This window comes from Eptatretus burgeri, chromosome 7 (genome assembly GCF_056783735.1).
Source record: "Eptatretus burgeri isolate ZD-2024b chromosome 7, Ebu_testis_v1, whole genome shotgun sequence".
Lineage (NCBI taxonomy): Eukaryota > Metazoa > Chordata > Myxini > Myxiniformes > Myxinidae > Eptatretus > Eptatretus burgeri.
Genome location: NC_140967.1, coordinates 65,787,713 through 65,805,729, shown reverse-complemented (window position 1 = coordinate 65,805,729; position 18,017 = coordinate 65,787,713). Strand labels below are relative to the sequence as shown.

Here is an 18,017-nt window from a genome sequence, read left to right as displayed (position 1 = left end):
GGAATTTGGCCATGAAGCTGGCAATAGCTTGCCCACTCTTTACAAAGGACACCATGGGATGTTTAACATCCACCAACAAATGCTGGCAGACGGGATTCCCATTTAACGTCCATCCGAGGGGCGGTACATACATTTATGAATCTCCCTGCCTGTGAAACACCAGGATTAAAGTTGATAGCTGAGTCGGGATTCAAACCCAGGCTACACAGCTTGGAGGAGAGTGTGCGTACCTCTGGACCATCCTGTCAGTCCCGCATGTGAAGTTGAAATGTCCAGACACAAGCGAGATTATGAAAAACAATAATAGTCATGATGTGTTTGTGCCTGGTTGAGATCTTTCTCATTTTTTCTGTCTTCTCCTCCCTTCCTCTATTTGGTGGCTGTGAATAGGATGATGTAGCAGGCTTGCTGCTCAAGAATGGTGCAGACTGGGAGTGCAAGACCAATCTGTGGGAAACTCCTCTTGGTATGGGGAAAAAAAGATGGATAATCTCATTTAGTGTTAGGTTTTATTGTTTAGGGGACATTTACGTGCAATGCACATGAACAATGGGAAACTTTTTGGCCATCCCATCTTTCCCCCAGATGTTCCTCATCCCTTTTCTCTCCTCTTATCATGAATATCTCATTCCAAACGACATTATTTTTTCTTCCCCATCTACAACCGATTACATCCTTTCTCATTTGTGTTTCCCATTTACCTCCCTCCACCAATCACCCCACCATCTCCCCTACCCCCTCCCCCACACACACACACTTACACACACACACACACACACACAATGGTGTCGATGAAGCCGGCACGTAATTGCCTCATCACGCCATCTTCCTCACTCGTTTCCCCGCTTGTGTCTGCTGGTGGCAATTGTGAGGGCTTGATATTGATGACGAGGAAAGAGAGAGAGGAGGAACAAAATATTTTGGAGAGAAGAATGGAAATCTGAGCAAAGTGAGGAGGCTCAATGGAGGAAAGAAGCATAATAGGCTGTTGCGGGGCACACCTGGCTTTGAGGCCTCCATGCTATCGGGACAATGTTCCATGGCTTTTTGTATCTCAGATGGACTGAGACATGAACAGCCCAAGAATGAGAGCTTCAAAAGTGGCATGGCTGGAGTTTGAGAGGCTTGATCAATCATGGAGTCATGGATTGCTGAGGGACACACCTGGCTTTGTGACCTAAGGACCAGGATAAATCCCATGGGTGGTTGCATCTCGGATACGCTGCTTGAAGCCCTGAATGATTATTGTGCTGCAAGACTGGCGACAGACGTCGATGGTATTGTGGGCCAGGAAGAGGAGGGGGAGGTAAACTCGAAGTGATGCAACGCTATTTGCACCTTGGTTGGGATGTCGGGTAGCCCACTTGGCAATTTCAGAGGGGAAAGATCGGTGCTGAGGTGGTGGGGAATGGGGCGGGATGTCGAGGAAATTCCAAATCGAATGTTGTGTTGAAAATACATGAAAACCAAATAGAATTTTTTTTAAATGAATAATGGGACACAGACCCCATTACAGGCAGAGTCCTGAGTATGTGCAGCTGCACCGAACAGGCAAAATGCATACTGTAAAGAATAAAACCTGTACCTCTTGTGAAAAGGAAGACCATCTCACAGACAGGGATCTGCACCTCGTCACAAAATCTGAATGAACCACACTCGCTCACAAATACCGACCAATAACCTGTCTACCAACAACCAACAAACTTCTGATGGGAATCGTGATAATGATTATGTACCACCACCGACTACAACAAGCAGGTCTGGAGGCAGAACAGAAGGGATGTAAGAGAGAATGCTATGGAACAACAGACCATCTACTTCTACACGAGGCCATACTTGAAAACTGTAAAACGAGAAGAACCAAATTGTCCGCAGCCTGGATGGACGACAAAAAAAGCTTTTGAGAGTGTCCAAAATTCATGGATGATAAAATGCGTGCAATTGTGCAAGATCAACCCCCAAATAATCAAACTTATTGAGAAAGCAACGGAACACTGGAATACCACATTGATATTACAGCACTGATCATAAGGAGAGATGAAAATACCAGGGGCGACTATATGACGTGGTATCTTACAGGGTGACAACCTTTCACCCTTCCTGTTTTGCCGAACACTGGAACCACTGCATGAGCAACCTCATTAATGAGCAAGAATACAGATACACCCCAACATCCAAGAAGACAGTGTCCAAAAGAGGCATGAAAGGTAACACATCTACTATACATGGATGATCAAAAACTCTTCGCATCAAAATACAAAAATTGGCAGAAGAACTGAAATTAGTGAAGTGGTATCTCTAACGGCATTCAAATGAAATTTGGTCGAGATAAGTGTGAAAAGGGCACATCCGTGTGTGGTAAACCAACAAAAACGGACAAAATAAAAATCGACCTCGATAGAACAACGCAGGAACTAGAAAATGAAGCATCATACAAATGCCACAGGACAAAGGAGAGCCACCAAATGTCAAAAAACAAATGTGCAAAACAATTACCTAAGAATACCAATGTCAAAACGAGGCTGCTCCTGAAAACGTACCTTTCTCAGGTCAGGTCAGGTATGGGAGCATGCAACGGAGCAGCGCGTTGCTGCGTCCACTTTCCGGCGATATTCCAGGGGCCTCCATCTCGCCATCCCGCAGGAAGATTCCTGACTCATCCCCATCACCTTGAGATGCCGATCAACCTGCTGCAACCACGAGGCACTTGGTCGGCCCACTGGCTTCCTCCACTCATGAGACTCCCTCATTGAGAGAATCTGGTGAGCAGGATCAGCGTCAGGAAAACGAGCCACATGTCCATACAGCCACAGCTGACGCTCACGGACTATGCAGGTAACAAATCTCATCCGAGTCTCTCTCAGCAACCGCTCGTTGGACACAAAATCCGACCAGCGATAGCCAAGGATTCTCCGAAGAGACCTGGTACCAAAGGAATTAAGTCTCCATCTCAGATCCCTGGTCAGAGTCCAAGTCTCACATCCACAGAGCAAGACTGGAAGCACCAAGGACCTGAAGACTCGGACTTTCGTCCTCCTGCACAGGTACTGGAAGCGCCACACCCCATGATCCAGTGAATCCATGACTCCCCAGGCCCGACCCAGACGTCTATTGACCTCTGACTCACATCCAGCAGAGACATGAATATCATTGCCAGGGTAAGTGCATCTCAGTGACCTCAACATCCTCACCACAAACAGGTGCAGACAAGATAGTAGCATCCAAGATATCATTGAAAGACTGGATCTTAGTTTTGACCCAGGAAACCCATAATCTCAGTGGCTCCAACTCCTCAATCAGTGCCTTGAGGGCCCCCAAAAGGATATCCAGCATCTTTACAAAGATTACTGAATCATCTGCGAAATCAAGGTCAGAGATCTTGTCATTCCCAAATGTTGCACCCCAGCTTGATCTCTCCAACATTCTCCCCAAAATCCAGTCCATACACACGCTCAAAATTGTGGGGGCCAGTATACCCCCTGATGAACTCTAGTAATAACTGGAAATAGGTCGGAGATGGAACCACCACACCTCAAATCACTCTCAGTCCCAGAGTATCATTCAGAAATCAGATTGATCAGTTTTGGTGGCACCCCACAAAGACTGAGAATTCTTCAGAGGGCATCCCGATTCACTGAATCAAACGCTTTGCAGAGATCAACATAGGCTGTGAGCAGCCCCTGCCGAAACTGTCGACTGCATTCGGTGAGGACCCGAAGAGCAAGGACATGGTCAATTTTTGACCTCTTTGGTGTAAAGCCCAACTGCTCTGGGTGCTGATGCTCAAGCAGATGGAGGTGAACCCTTTCATTAATTATCCGAGCAAAGACCATGCCTGGCATTGAGAGCAGCGTCAACCTTTGGTAGGTATTGTTGTCCTGGTGATCACCCTTCCCTTTCCAGAGAGGGACAACAAGCTCCCTCTTTCAGTCAGTTGGGATGATGCATGTGTTCCAAATAGAGCACAGAACTGCATGCAACGACACAGTACAGCATTTCCAACTGCCTTAAGAATTCAGCATGGATGCCGCAGATCCAAGGCACTTTATCCCTTTTCAAATGGGTCACCGCAGCCAGTGTTTCCACCAACAAAGGTGGTTCACAGTTGATTGGAGGGTCAGCAATCAGGATAGTTACACTCTTGACATCCTACTCAACAGCTGGTGGGTCAGCCTGGTACAGAAGCTCAAAGTTACCGGCCTAGCGGGCCTTCACATCGGACTCCTCTGTCAAGAGTCCACCACCCTCCGCTCTAAATGCAGTACACCGTGGGGCGAGCTTGGAGGAATGCAATGCCCAAATTCCTCTGTAGCTGTAAGCAGGATGAGAATTGCTGAGAATAACCACAGATGAGAAATGCTGAAAAAAATTCCATCACCAGCGTTGGAATACCAAGTTCAGTGATGAGCCTGTGGGCGCTGAAACCATGAACCAGCCACCCGAAGTCCACGACCTCTTGCAAAGTCAAGGAACTTAGTGCTATTCTGGTTCACAGTTTCAGACCCATGGGGACCAACACATGTTTTCTCACCATCCCTGTCAGTGCAGGTCGATGCATTAAAATACCCAATACTGGAGTACCAAATACCAAGATCTCAAAAATGAAGTCAAGAGATCCTTGAAACCGAAGAGTGCTGAAATTATTATAGTGATAATTGGAGAAACGGGAATGAAAAAGAAGAACCTTGCAGAGATCTTACGAACCATCCCTGGGAATATTGCTACAAACAAACTACAGTTGGAAGCTATCCAGGCCTCAGTGACAATATTGAAAAGAGCCGTCGGGACAAAACTTTGAGAGCAAGAATAATCTGGGAGCTAACAGAGATTTGTATTACATCTCGAGTACAAAAGGTTTGAGAGCTAAACTCATCAGATGGTGGGATGTGAACCTCCGAAATGACCAGTCTTAAGTTTTCCAATTGGTGCATTAAGTCGGGAGCGCTGCTTGAAGTCAGTTTAAATTACATTTTTGAGTACATCGATGAAACTGGTGGTACAGTTTCCTGTTTGCACTGTGATTACAGATGTGCCATTCTTAAGTGACGAATTTGGTGCAAAATGCATTTAAGAACGGCCTAAAGAGGGAGCACATTTTTAGCACATTCAAAACACATCTCAAGTACATCAATGAAACTTTGTGTAAATATGCTTTTGACCTTCCTAATGAAGGATCAGTGGTTCTCAAGTAACCCTTTTGGTGCAAAACCCATTTAAGAAGGGGTCACAGGCAAATACCTGTTTCCGGGAAATTAAGATCAACCAGCCAAACCCGCACTCCGCGTGAAGTTTCTAAAGTGAGAGTTCGTTAGGACGTCGATATATCCAGTGTTCACAATGAGATTTGTAGAATTTCTTAATATCCAATGTTTCTTGTTACATTTTTGTGTCAAATGCACCTTCTGAGATTGTCAGCATGTGCAGAAGAAGGTTTTACATAGCAGATGCTGTTTTCTAGGAGTGGCATTACGCCTCTCAGCGGTGACGTCACACGTCGCCATGCAAACTAATGTAAAAATTATAAAATCGCCAAAAATTCCCAAACCTGTCCGTCTGGCGTGATCTCACATAGCATATGATGTACATTAGACCACAGAGCGCCCGCATGCCGAAAGTGGCGACAATCCGTCTGGCAGTTTCGGAGGAGATACGTCCACAAAATATGGCTTAGCTTATTAACATAATAATAGAGAGCAGGTCATGGTGGAATAAAGATCATTTCATATCGAATATTTATATTGTTCCTTGCAATTAAACCAGGAAAATGTGTAAGATTCTATCAGATATCAAATTTTGCATTACATTCTGAATTTAAAGAAAATTATGGTAAATTATGGTTGAAATCCTATTTATGTTCTCTGGTAACATGATAAGAGCATGTATACTTTTAAGACATGAAAAATTTAAAACATATAGAATGCCTTTAAATTTGACTCTCATGGAATAGAAGAAAAAATAAACTATTAATTTAACTTTTCGATCAACTGCTTATATTTCGATGATAAAATCAAGTGTGACGTGTAGATCTGGCATCAATACATAAAAGGAGCATCAGTGATCAGTAAAAGTAATTGTACTTGGTATTTTTCCAACACATTCAGTGCATATGGAACAAGCATCATGAATCATGAAAAATTAAACAGTTTTTCTAGTCTAATGTTTCACGCTTTTCGCAAGAGGGCATCCACTAAGTAGCTATTGTTGTAAAATATTTGTATTTAATTATATGTTGCAACAGGACACTAACATGCCTATGTTCAAGTGGTTATGCTCTTTGGAAACCAAACTTTTGTCATGTGTCAACTCTGACTACCTTTTGATATCCATATCCATATCATGCTCAATTTTAAAATGATATCAATGTATCGCTAAAACTTACAAGACAAAACATCAAAACTTCTGATGAGTGACACACATACTGTAAGACAAAAGTTATATTCCTATACTGTGAATATGTCTATAATCATGAGTACACTAGTATTTATTAGTATTGGTATAATTATGGTTTCAGCCTGCCTGTCTGTTACAAGATTCTAGTCATCCTCGTCAGAACTGTCATCTTCATCTGAAGATGCAATTTCCATGTCATCTTCCTCTTCCTTGTCCATTGCTTCTAATTCCTCTGTCTCTGGAATAAGGCTTTTGGGAAGTTGCTCCCCTTCGAACCAAACCGGTTTGTAATGGTCATCAACTAACTGCCAGCCATTTTCTTCAGTGGGATGCTGCTCTATATGATTTTGATCTGCTCTTGCCCACATGTTGGCAACAAAGGAAGCACGCTTAATGTGAGTATTGAGCTCATCTTCGCAAGGTGGTCGTCCACTTGCATTCATTCCCCTCAAATTGGCGAGTAGGTTTTTTCAATTTCCCTTTGGTCCGTATGTCTTCATGAACTTCTCGTACCTACACTCATTCAGGCTGGTGTTTGCACTATCCTTAGCTCCATACATCGTGGCTTCTTAAATGGGTTTTGCACCAAAAGGGTCACTTAAGAACTACTGATCCTTCATTAGGAAGGTCAAAAGCATATTTACACAAAGTTTCATTGATGTACTTGAGATGTGTTTTGAATGTGCTAAAAATGTGCTCCCTCTTTAGGCCGTTCTTAAATGCATTTTGCACCAAATTCCTCTCTTAAGAATGGCACATCTGTAATCACAGTGCCAAAATGAAACTTTGGGCACCAGATTGATCGATGTACTCAAAAATGTAATTTAAACTGACTTCAAGCAGCACCCCCTTCTTAATGCACCAATTGGAAAACTTAAGAATGGTCATTCGGAGGTTCACATCCCACCATCTGATGAGTTTAGCTCTCAAACCTTTTGTACTCGAGATGTAATACAAATCTCTGTTAGCTCCCAGATTAAAACTTCACAACTTGGTCCATGATTCATGATTCCTTACGAAAATGGAGGTGGATACTTGGAGACCTGTGAGGACCACCTTTGAAAACCCACATATAGAGATAACAACCAACAACAACACACACACACACACACACACACACACACACACACACACACACACACACACACACACACACACACACACACCCAACAACTTTCTCAGAATCTTAGATTCACCATTGTCTCTTAATGAAGATGCATGATGCACTGGTAGTTAACATACTGATTTAAGAATAGCACTGCTCTTTACAGGACATATCTATAGATATTTGTAACAATGTGTGTTTGCCATATGTGACAGACCTTTGTCCGGATGACAAGAGTCGAAGACGGTTCTTGAACCTTCATTCAAATGAGATGGACAAAAATGGTCCTCAGCATCTGGTGAAAAGGTCTACATGGAGGGGAAGCAAAGGGTGAGGAATTAAAGGATGGGATTACGGAGGTGTAACTGCTAAAGGTCAATTTTAGTGATTGATTAGTGATTCGAGGTCGTATGCCCATTTTTCGATTATGCCCCCACATTTAACATCGCAGCCTGACCTACCTGGTAGGAGTTGCTTTTGCCATTAAGAAAAGTAAACATAAATCTCACCTGTAATCATTGACTTCCGAGAAATGTGTGTTGATAAACATTTGAAATACACACGACATGAACCAGAAGGGAAAAGAAACATTGTGCCACGCACTCGTTTGCACAAAGATTTATTATCCACTTGAATATTTCTCGATCTCACGCAGACTGCGTGAGAAATGCACTTTTGAGGAGGAGACATTTACGCATCACAGATCCTGACAGGTTGGTGCTGAGGTTCGTTCGTTCATTGGTATGCAGCACAAGGCTGCAGGGTAGCATCGTTGGCTGATGGTTCAGCAGTGCTGCTGATGCAATGCCCTCTGCTGGTTAGGGCAAGAATTTGAGATTTGGCCATGGTGCCAGTGATAGCTCGCCGACTCTTCGAGGAGGACACCGTGAGATCTTTAACATCCACCAACGAATGCTGGTAGAGGGGACGCCTGATTTACGTCCATCCGAGAGTCGGCGCACACATTGATGAATCACCCTACCTGTGAAACACCGGGATGACAGTTTATGGCTGGTTCGGGATTCAAACCCAGGCCAGACAGCTTCGAGGCGAGTGTATGTACCTCTAGTCCGTCCTGCCAGCCCAGTGTTGAGGTAACACAATAACGATTGAGCAAAGTCTTGTATCGAATCCTGACCCGATTAGAAATCATGACATTGGTGTTTCTCAGGCCAGGTGTTATATCACAGGGTGCGCTATCTCTTGGATGGGCACTGAGCTCGTTATCCTATCTGATAGTATGTGTAGATGTTAAAGATCCAAGCTGTCTTTTACAAGGAGTGGGCAAGTTATCAGCAGCACTTTGAACAAACGAAAAATTGCTGCCACATTCAATCAAACGTCAAGACTTTTCTGAAAGACCTGAACCAAAAACCTTCCCTGGCCGACTCCGTGTTCTCTTTTGAAAGAGTGAGCAAAATGGTCTTGTCGTTTTACCACCTGCAGAAGAAAAAAAAATTATTATTCACAAGTGAAAAAAACCCCAAAGATCTAAAGGGATGGTCATCTTATAAGTGGCGGCGCTACAACAACAGCTACAAGTGGAGCTGCTTCCAGTGTGAAATTGCAAGGGCTCGGGTTGGCCTAAACTGGCTCCAGCTGTATGGGAATGGGGCTTCGGTGATTTTACCTTGAACCTAAACAAACCGTTCAACACCAGGGTCTGCTGCACCGTGTTGTCCTTACCATTTATCCCTGATTAGCTAAGCAATGAAATGGCAAAAATAAGTATTACTTTCAAAATCAATTTTGTTTCCCTTTGACGTCAGATTTTCATCATCATTTTTTCACGTCTATCTTTCCTGATTATTCCTATTTCGAGTGTTTACGTGCTCTTAGCTTGTCTAACAAGTAAATATGTCCCTACAGAATGCGCCACCCACATATTACGTGTACAAGATTTTAAAAACTTTTGCCCCGAACCACCTCTCCCCCCCCCCCTCATCGAAATTGAATCCTTTCTTTTCCTATCAATAGATTTCCCTTTTTCTCTTGCCAATGGTATTGGGCCCTTTTCTCTGTTCCTTACTCACCTAACCTCACCTTTCATTCCTATCTATCTCCTTTACTTTCATTTCTCAATTTTCTTTTCCTCAATAAAACTGTCCTCTTCCCATCTTCTTGACCCCCCCACTCCTCACACCCCCTTTGCTCCATACATGTATAATAATAATAATAATATAGATAATAATAATATAGGCCCGTTTTATGGTATTGTTGAAAGGCAAATGTAACAAATGACTTATTCCCATGTATTAGTTTCTTTGTTCATATTTGTCGATCAGACTTTTACTTTCTTTCACTATTTTGGCTTATTTCCCCCAAAAAAGTTCAACCTTCCTCCTTGCTAATTTTATATTTCTAAATACATATATTTATTTTTGATAACTCATGTTTCTTTTTCCACATTCCGTCCCAACCAAGGAAAATATCTTCATTTGGGCGGGTGGAAGTGGACGGCCAAGCTGCCCGCTGCCTACCGGGAGAGGGTTTTAACTGGAAATTCACACAAGAGGGCCTACCTGGAGATGATGGAGTTGTTTCCTCCAAAAACTCCGACTCGTGGCCACTGCACAACAAGGATCGGCGGCAATCGGATGGTCTGCTCAACATACCCTCAGCCGTAAAATGCAAGCGTCGCTTCTCAATTTCTGAACCGATGTCTGACTTCTTAAAGAAGATTCTGCTCAACGCAGAAATGAACACCTCTCCCACTTTGGTGAAATCTGTCGCAATATCAAATGAAGCATTCACAGAAGCTCCCGAAGAAAACCAAAATTGTGACTTGAATGATATGGAAAAGGCAAATGATCCTGTCACAGTTCAAAGTACCATGGAATGTGAACTCCATTCTGGAAAAATCAATGGTGTTATAACTCAGGAGTTAAAACCTACGTTGCCCTCATCCACAAACGATGGAACACCTGAATCTGACAGTGAATCTCTTGATAAAATTTCGAACAACAAAAGTGAGAACGTTGGTGACTGCATCTGCTGTTACTGTTGTACTTGTAAGGTTATGTGATGATGAAGTCAGAATAATGAGGAATTTGCTCTTCTCATCACCAATAGTTGTAGACAAATAGATGGCTTTTATTTTAATGTAATTCATCCTGAGTTTGTACACTTACTTACAATACGCCCATCCCTCGATTTACGGAATATATACGTTCTTGAAAAGTTGTACATAAAGTTGAAATTCCGTATGTCGAACCACCTTTTCCCATTGACTTCCATTATATACTTGGAGATGCATTCGTTCGGAAAATATTTCGTCGCCAAGAACACACGGAATAAAAACACACTTAAGAATGCAGCAAACATTTTTTTAAGTACATATTTCATAGAAATTCGATTCATAATAATGCTCAAAATAAGCTTTTTTTTCCCCCCAGACATCTTGGCTTTCTTTTATTGACATAAGAACGTTGTAAAAAGGTGAAGTTCTACACAGTGCAGGATCAAGCGTGATCAACACAACGGACTGAACCGAAAACAACAAAACAAACCAAGCTCGAACGGCACGAAAAGCACTGGAAACCAGTACGTTATGAAAAGTGTGCGCAAACGACCCGGAACAGCCTGGAATGCACACCAGTACAAACAACATGCTGTCAAAAACAAAATTATAATTTATTTCTTCAAAATGTGGTCAAAGTAAATTTAAGGTACTGTATCATGAATTGGTTCCCTAATTTTATATGCTCGGAGACGCGGGAGGCGATTTGGTCCATCAAGTCTGTGCTTTGTCGTCATTCCATGAATAATTCTGATTCTGATGTGCCATACTTTGCACAGAGCGTCGCTGCTGATGAAACTGTTTCATGGCAAGGGTTATGCTGGGTGGTTTGCCATTGCTTTCCTAACAGTAGTTGTGGCAGGAATTTTAGGAATTTGGCCATGGTGCCGGCGGATAACTCGTCTACTCTTCGCAAAGGACACCATGGGATCTTTAACATCCATCAACTCATGTCAGCAGACGGAACGCCCAGTTTAACGTCCATCCAAGGGACGGTACACACTGTTGAATTACCCTACCTGTGAAACACCGGGATGACAGTTTATAGCTGGGCCAAGATTCAATCCCAGGATAGACAGCTTCGAGTTGAGTATACGCATCACTTGGCCATCCTGCCAGCCCCATTAACAATAGTTTCCCAGTTTTCTTCCATATACTAATCGTATTAGATTTGACAGGATGGTGGAAAGGTCGTGCTAATGATGACCCTCCTAATGCATTACCAACTTATTTAATCATGTCTGTCGTACATAGTTGAAGAAGCAAACTTGGCAACACTTCCAACATCCATTTTGGAATTGTACAATAGATAATTGTACACTAAAATTTATTTTCTTGTCTGGCTAAGAAAAAAACAACTATGGACCATATTTACCCACTCTCCTATAGATTTGCCTTCAGATTTTCTTCTCCCTTGTTGTGGTTATCATGTTTTGTTTTCTACAAGCTGGACACATCTTCTACTTCTTTTATGTAAAACAAATGGCTGTGGGTGGCATCGTTTTTTTTTTTTCCCTTTACCGGTGTGAAGCTATGGAAGAGCAATGGAGATCTCATAGTCGAACAAACAATAAGGGAATGAACAAATAGGATGAGAGGAAAAGGAGAAGGGGAGGAAACACTGAAAATGGGAAAGTAAGATAGTTGGGTTAGGAAAAGTTAATGAGGTTAAGAAAGATCATGGGACAGAATTGGAGAAGACAAGAGATGGTGGTGCACTGCTTGTTTGAAGCCCTGGAGGGAAGAGTGAGACAGAACGGCTTCTGGAAGGCAGTTCCATATTTGGGAGAAGTGCAGAAATAAAACAGTTAAGATGTGCAGTGGTCGACAGATGGTGTCCTGTCTGTAGACATCGTCCTGGATTTTGGAAGTTTATTCAGAATGGGATTAATGGGAGACGGCACATCCTGGAGTAGATCGGAAGGATCAGAGGACTGAAAGAGCAGAAGGAGCAATCATGGAGAAGAGTCAATAGAAAAAAAAAACAGAGACCACCGACCCTCCTATGATTTGAAAGCAACAGACTATGTTCTTCAGCTTCATCATGACAGATTCCAACTAGGACGGCACTCGGTAGTGCACATACCTTCGCCAGGCTTAATAGTTCACGTTTTGTATCCCACTGATAGGCTGGATCTACATCTGGACGTTAATGAACATCGAATTGGCTTGTTTTCGTCACCTACCCAACTCATCCACCAAGTTTTGTTATAATCCGTCCGTAACTTTTTGAGATATCGTGCTATGCAGTATATAGTTTTTGGCCCCATCTCTCAATGGTGAAGAAACACATTAAAAATTGTAGTGTCCCGATCCGGATCTTCACCGAAATCTTAGTAATTAGTCCTTGTCACATTTCCAACCTGTCCACCAAATTTCTTCCAAATCTGTCCACCAAATATGTCCACAACCTCTTGAGATATCCTGCTCACAGACAGACAAATAGAGTGGGGTGAAAACATAACCTCTGCCGACCTTCGGTGGTGGAGGTCGTAATTTTGAAAGCTCTAGATTCCACAGAAACCAAGATAGACAGATGTGATGCTGGGGTGCCAGCTCACAGGGGATAGCAGTACTCCATTGAGATATGGACAAAGGTCTTGTAGATTTTGAGTATCTCTGAGTTTCCAGGAAAGACTTAGATCAACAGAGAATGCCCAGTCTGCAGATGGCTTTTGAGGCCAGCTTTACGATGTGGTCAGCCCAGGAAATGTGTATAATGGTGAGGCGAGGCCTATAAGTTCAAGCGATTTAATGTCTTCCAGTGGAAGACCAAGGAAATAAAGGGGTTCATTTGACAATCCTTCTGGAGTGATACGGTAAGACTCGGAGATTTTCCAGGATTGAAGAACACCAATTTACCAAATTGAAAATATCGACACCTACCCCGAAAAAGGGAAGCACATAAAATGGGTCCACATGTGGTAAATTGATATATTGAGCTACCAATTGGAATACAAATCAAAAATATTCATTTTTAACATCTTTGGTTTTTGTCTTAGTGGAACCTAAGGGGGAACGTATCATATGAAAATGTTTGGGCTAATTGGGGGTTGGGGGAGGATGCGTGGCGACCCCTGTATTCCATGGCCTAACGGGCTTTGTTGCCTTGTGTAGTTGGGAACATTTATCCACCTGTCTCACCTGCACTCACTCTTGGATGTAACAGATCCAGTGGTACTTTTTGAACAACAATATCCTCTGTTTTAGGGACAATGCAACATTGTCCAATTCAATCTTGCCTCCCGGTTATGAAACCTTAACTCCACTGTCTTGTCTGCTAGTATTCCCTGGTAGACGTTAAAGATCCCATGGAATGTTTTTTTCACAAGACTCGACCACTGTGTGCCTGAATCCTTGCCAAATTTCAAATTCCTTCCCTGACCTATGGGGTCACTACATCCACAATGCAACCGCTCCTCAACAATGATGCAATCAGTGTAACAAATTCGTAACTGAATGCTGGTCAGATATGCATCAGATAGATAAATGTATTGCAAAATGTACTCATTTATAATAGGCATTTAAAGAAAAAGCTTAAGTGGCATGTGGTGTGTCTAAGAAATGTTAAAACCCAGATTGTGTGTTATAACTGATGAATGTAGGAGCAGGAGGAGGGGTGGGGGAGGAGTGTTCTTATTTTGTTCAGTTATGCAGTTACACAGAGGCTGGTAAAAGGTTTCATAAGATGAAAAAGTATATTCCAACAGACAGTTAATGCTAAATTTGGTGATATGTGGATTCAACTCAAAGCAATATCCCAGGAAAAAAAACCACAATCGGTTGGAAAATGTCCTTAAATTGAAATATTCGTAAATAAGTGTCAGCCGGTACTGCCTCACTCTTCCCACTTTGGGGCACGTGACCCAAGACAATTGGACGCGACATGATCAAGCACGGGCACAATTGCTTCCTGAGGGAGCTGATGTTTCTCGGTTGTTTGGTGGTAGGTTTTGGAGGATGGGAGACCCAGAACAGATGGGCTAACCATTATTCTACCAAGTCTCGTGTTGGAGTTGCTGTGAAAATGTACTCTTCCGTCAACCCAGAGTTACAAAGGGTTGCTGTGGTTTTTTTGGCGGGATGACTGAGAAAGTTTACGTGAGTTTTTGTCATTTACGGATGATCTACAGGGAAAGGAAGTTGTAAACATTTAACGTTTACAGATGGTATACAGTGGCGAGTGTAAAATGCATATTTTAAGGACGAGTGCACCCACTCCCGACGGAAGTGGCAGGAAGGGTCATGTTATTCTCCTCTCTGGGGTACATAGATGATAGTATATCTCGGCTCGAGTCGATAGTCTGTGATGGACGCGATAAGCATATAATGCCTCAAGAACGTCGGGTTTCCTCCCTTTCAGTTTCGTGTTAAAGAGCAGTAGCGATTGTATTAAAAGGCAATCATATGTGTTTGGGGTTTATAATATTTTTTATTTCCAATCTGGTCAGGTTATGTCAGGTATGAGAGCATGCACCAGAGCAGCGCGTCGCTGCTAGCACTTTCCGCCAGTACTCCAGGGGCCACCATCTGGCCATCCCCCAGGCAGATGACTGGCCCATCCACACCTCCTTGAGATGGTGATTAATCTGCTGTAACCACGAGGAACGTGGTCAGCCCATTGGCCTCCTCCACTCATGAGACTCCCTCGCCGAGAGAATCTGGTGAGCTGGATCAGCATCAGGAAAACGAGCCACATGTCCATACAGCCGCAGCTGACACTCATGGACCATGCAGGAAACAAAACTCATTTGAGTCTCTCTCAGCAACCGCTCGTTGGACACAAAGTCTGACCAGTGATGGCCAAGGATTCTCCGAAGAGACCTGGTACCAAAGGAATTAAGTCTCCGTCTCAGATCCCTGGTCAGAGACCAAGTCTCACATCCGTAGAGCAAGACTGGAAGCACCAAGGACATGAAGATTTGGACTTTTGTCCTCCCGCACAGGTACCGGCAGTGCCACACCCCATGAGCTAGTGAATCCATGACTCCCCAGAGCCAACCCAGACATTTATTGACCTCTGGCTCACAGCCAGCAGAGACATGAATATCACTGCCAAGGGAAGTGAATCTCAGTGACCTCAACATGCTCACCACAAGCAGGTACAGACAATATAGCAGCATCCAAGATGTCATGGAAATCCTGGATCTTAGTTTTAACTGGGGAAACCCGTAATCCCAGCGGCTCAGACTCCTCAATCAGCACCTCCGTCCATCCATCCATTGGGACCGAAGACAATTCTCTGTGCAGAGTGTTGGTTTTGCCTCAGCAGACTCCTTGGCTATTGGATATAGTCCTGGATGAGTCGCCACTCCGACACAGTATACCAGTATGCTGGCACTCATTTTGCCGACCTCGGAAGGATGACAGGCAGAGTCAACCCCACCTGGTATTAATTTTACAGCTGAGCTGGGTTTGAACTTAGGATCCGAGGATTCCATGCCCACCACCCTAACCATTAAGCCAACACCAGGAATAATCAGCACCTCGAGGTACCCCAAAAGGATATCCAGAGTCTCCGCAAAGATGGCTGCATGATCTGCAAAATCAAGGTCAGATCTCTTGACATTCCCAAATGATGCACTGCAGCTTGATCTCTCCAGCATAATCCCCAGAATCCAGTCCATACCAGTACACTCCCCTGACGAACTCCAGTAACAGCTGGAAATACGTCGGAGATGGTATCACCACATCTCCCAGCATTCTCAGTTCCAGAGTATAGTTCAGACATCAGCTTGATCAGTTTTGGTGGCACCCCGCAAAGATCAAGAATCCTCCAGATGGCATCCTGATTCACTGAATCAAATTCCTTGCTGAGATCAACATAAGCTGCAAGCAGCCCCTGCCGAAACTCCAGTCTGCGTTCGGTGAGGACATGAAGGCAAGGATGCGGTCAATCATTGACCTCTTTGGTGTAAAGCCTGACTGCTCTGGGTGGTGGTTCTCAAGCAGATGGTGGATAATCATATCAAGAATTATCCAAGCAAAGACATTGCCCGGCAATAAGAGCCGCATCACCACTCGGTAGTTGTTGCAGTCCTGGTGATCACCCTTCCCTTTTCAGAGAGAAACAACAAGGCCCCTCTTTTAGTCAGTGGGGATGATGCCTGTGTTCCTGGTAGAGCACAAAACTGCATGCAACGACACGAGTACTGCATTTCCACCAGCCTTGAGAAGTTCAGCATGGATGCCACAAATCCCAGGAGCTTTACCCCGTTTCAACCGGTTCACCGCAGCCTTTTTTTTTCCATAAATGAAGGTGCATCAAAGTTGTTTGGAGGGTCAGCCATAGGGATAGTAACACCCCTGACATCAAACTCAACAGCTGCTGGATCAGCCTGGTAGAACCGCTCAAAGCTACCGGCCTAGTGGGACTTTACTTCAGACTCCTCTGTCAAGAGCTGACCACCCTCTACTCTAACTGCAGTACACCGAGGGATGGGCTTGGATGAACGCAATGCGCGAATTCCCCTGTAAGCGGGACGAGAATCAGTTGACCACAGTTGATGCTCTACCCCCTCACAGATTCCTCGCATATCAGCCTCCTTGTTCACCCTCGGTGCACGTACAGTTTTACGCCACAACTCCCTGAACAGCTCAGCTCTGCCATTAGGCCCGGCCCTGCGACCCTGGAAAAATGGTATCCTGTGTACCTTGAGAGACAAAATTCTTCCTCGCCCAACGGTGAGTTCCAAGACATCCACTGGCAACATCAAGGATGGTGGTCTTGGAGGCACTCCACAACTCTTCAGGATTCCCCAAAGCATCCAGACACCCCAAATCCACACTCAGCCTGTTCGCATACTCCTCAACTACCCAATCATCATTAAGTTTGCTAACATCCAGCATAGGCTGGGATGTTGCCATTCTCCTCGATTTAAGCTGCAACTTCAGTGTCGCTATAACAAGCCGGTCGTCAGTATTGAGGAACTGAGCACTCCAGTAGACCCTGCAGTTCTGGATCATCCTCCAGTGACTAACAACGAGCACATGGTCAATCTCCTTTGCCACACTACCAGACCAGCATTGGAATACCAAGTTCAGCAATGAGCCTGTTGGCACTAAAACCATGAACCAGCCAACCTCAGTCCATGACTTTTTGCAAAGTCAAGGAACTTATTGCTATTCTGGTTCACAGTTCCAGACCCATTGGGACCAACATATGTCTCATAACCATCCCTGTCATTGCTAGTCGATGCATTGAAATCCCCCAAGACGAGAAGAGTATCTAACCTGGGGCACTGATCAACCACAGACTCGAGCGTGGCATAGAATGCGTCCTTCACGTTGAGATCACTCGCCTCAATCAGAGCATAAACAGAGACCAGGGAAATGACACTCAAGGAGTGACAAATCCTTAGTCTCAAAAATACACTCGTAAACCGGTGTTTCCTCAATTATCATTGGAGTCAGCTTATTGGACACAGCTACAGCAACTCCTTGGGCATGGTAACCTTCAGAGCGACCAGATGATAGTCAGGTTCCTTGTGTAATTTCGTTGGA

At 43.9% G+C, this 18,017-nt stretch overlaps 1 protein-coding gene across 3 annotated transcripts in view; it reads left to right on the top strand.

Annotated features, from left to right (window-relative positions):
* Positions 1-10,827, top strand: part of LOC147023439 (protein phosphatase 1 regulatory subunit 16A-like) — a 61,233-nt gene extending 50,406 nt beyond the window's left edge. For all 3 annotated transcript variants that reach the window (XM_085888858.1, XM_085888857.1, XM_085888859.1), the window contains 3 exons: positions 391-466; positions 7,711-7,825; positions 9,920-10,827. In XM_085888858.1, coding sequence (XP_085744984.1) covers positions 391-466; positions 7,711-7,825; positions 9,920-10,520 — 792 coding nt within the window. In that variant the 3' untranslated portion in view covers positions 10,521-10,827. The remainder of the gene's footprint in view (positions 1-390; positions 467-7,710; positions 7,826-9,919) is intronic.
* The last annotated feature ends 7,190 nt before the right edge of the window (positions 10,828-18,017 follow it).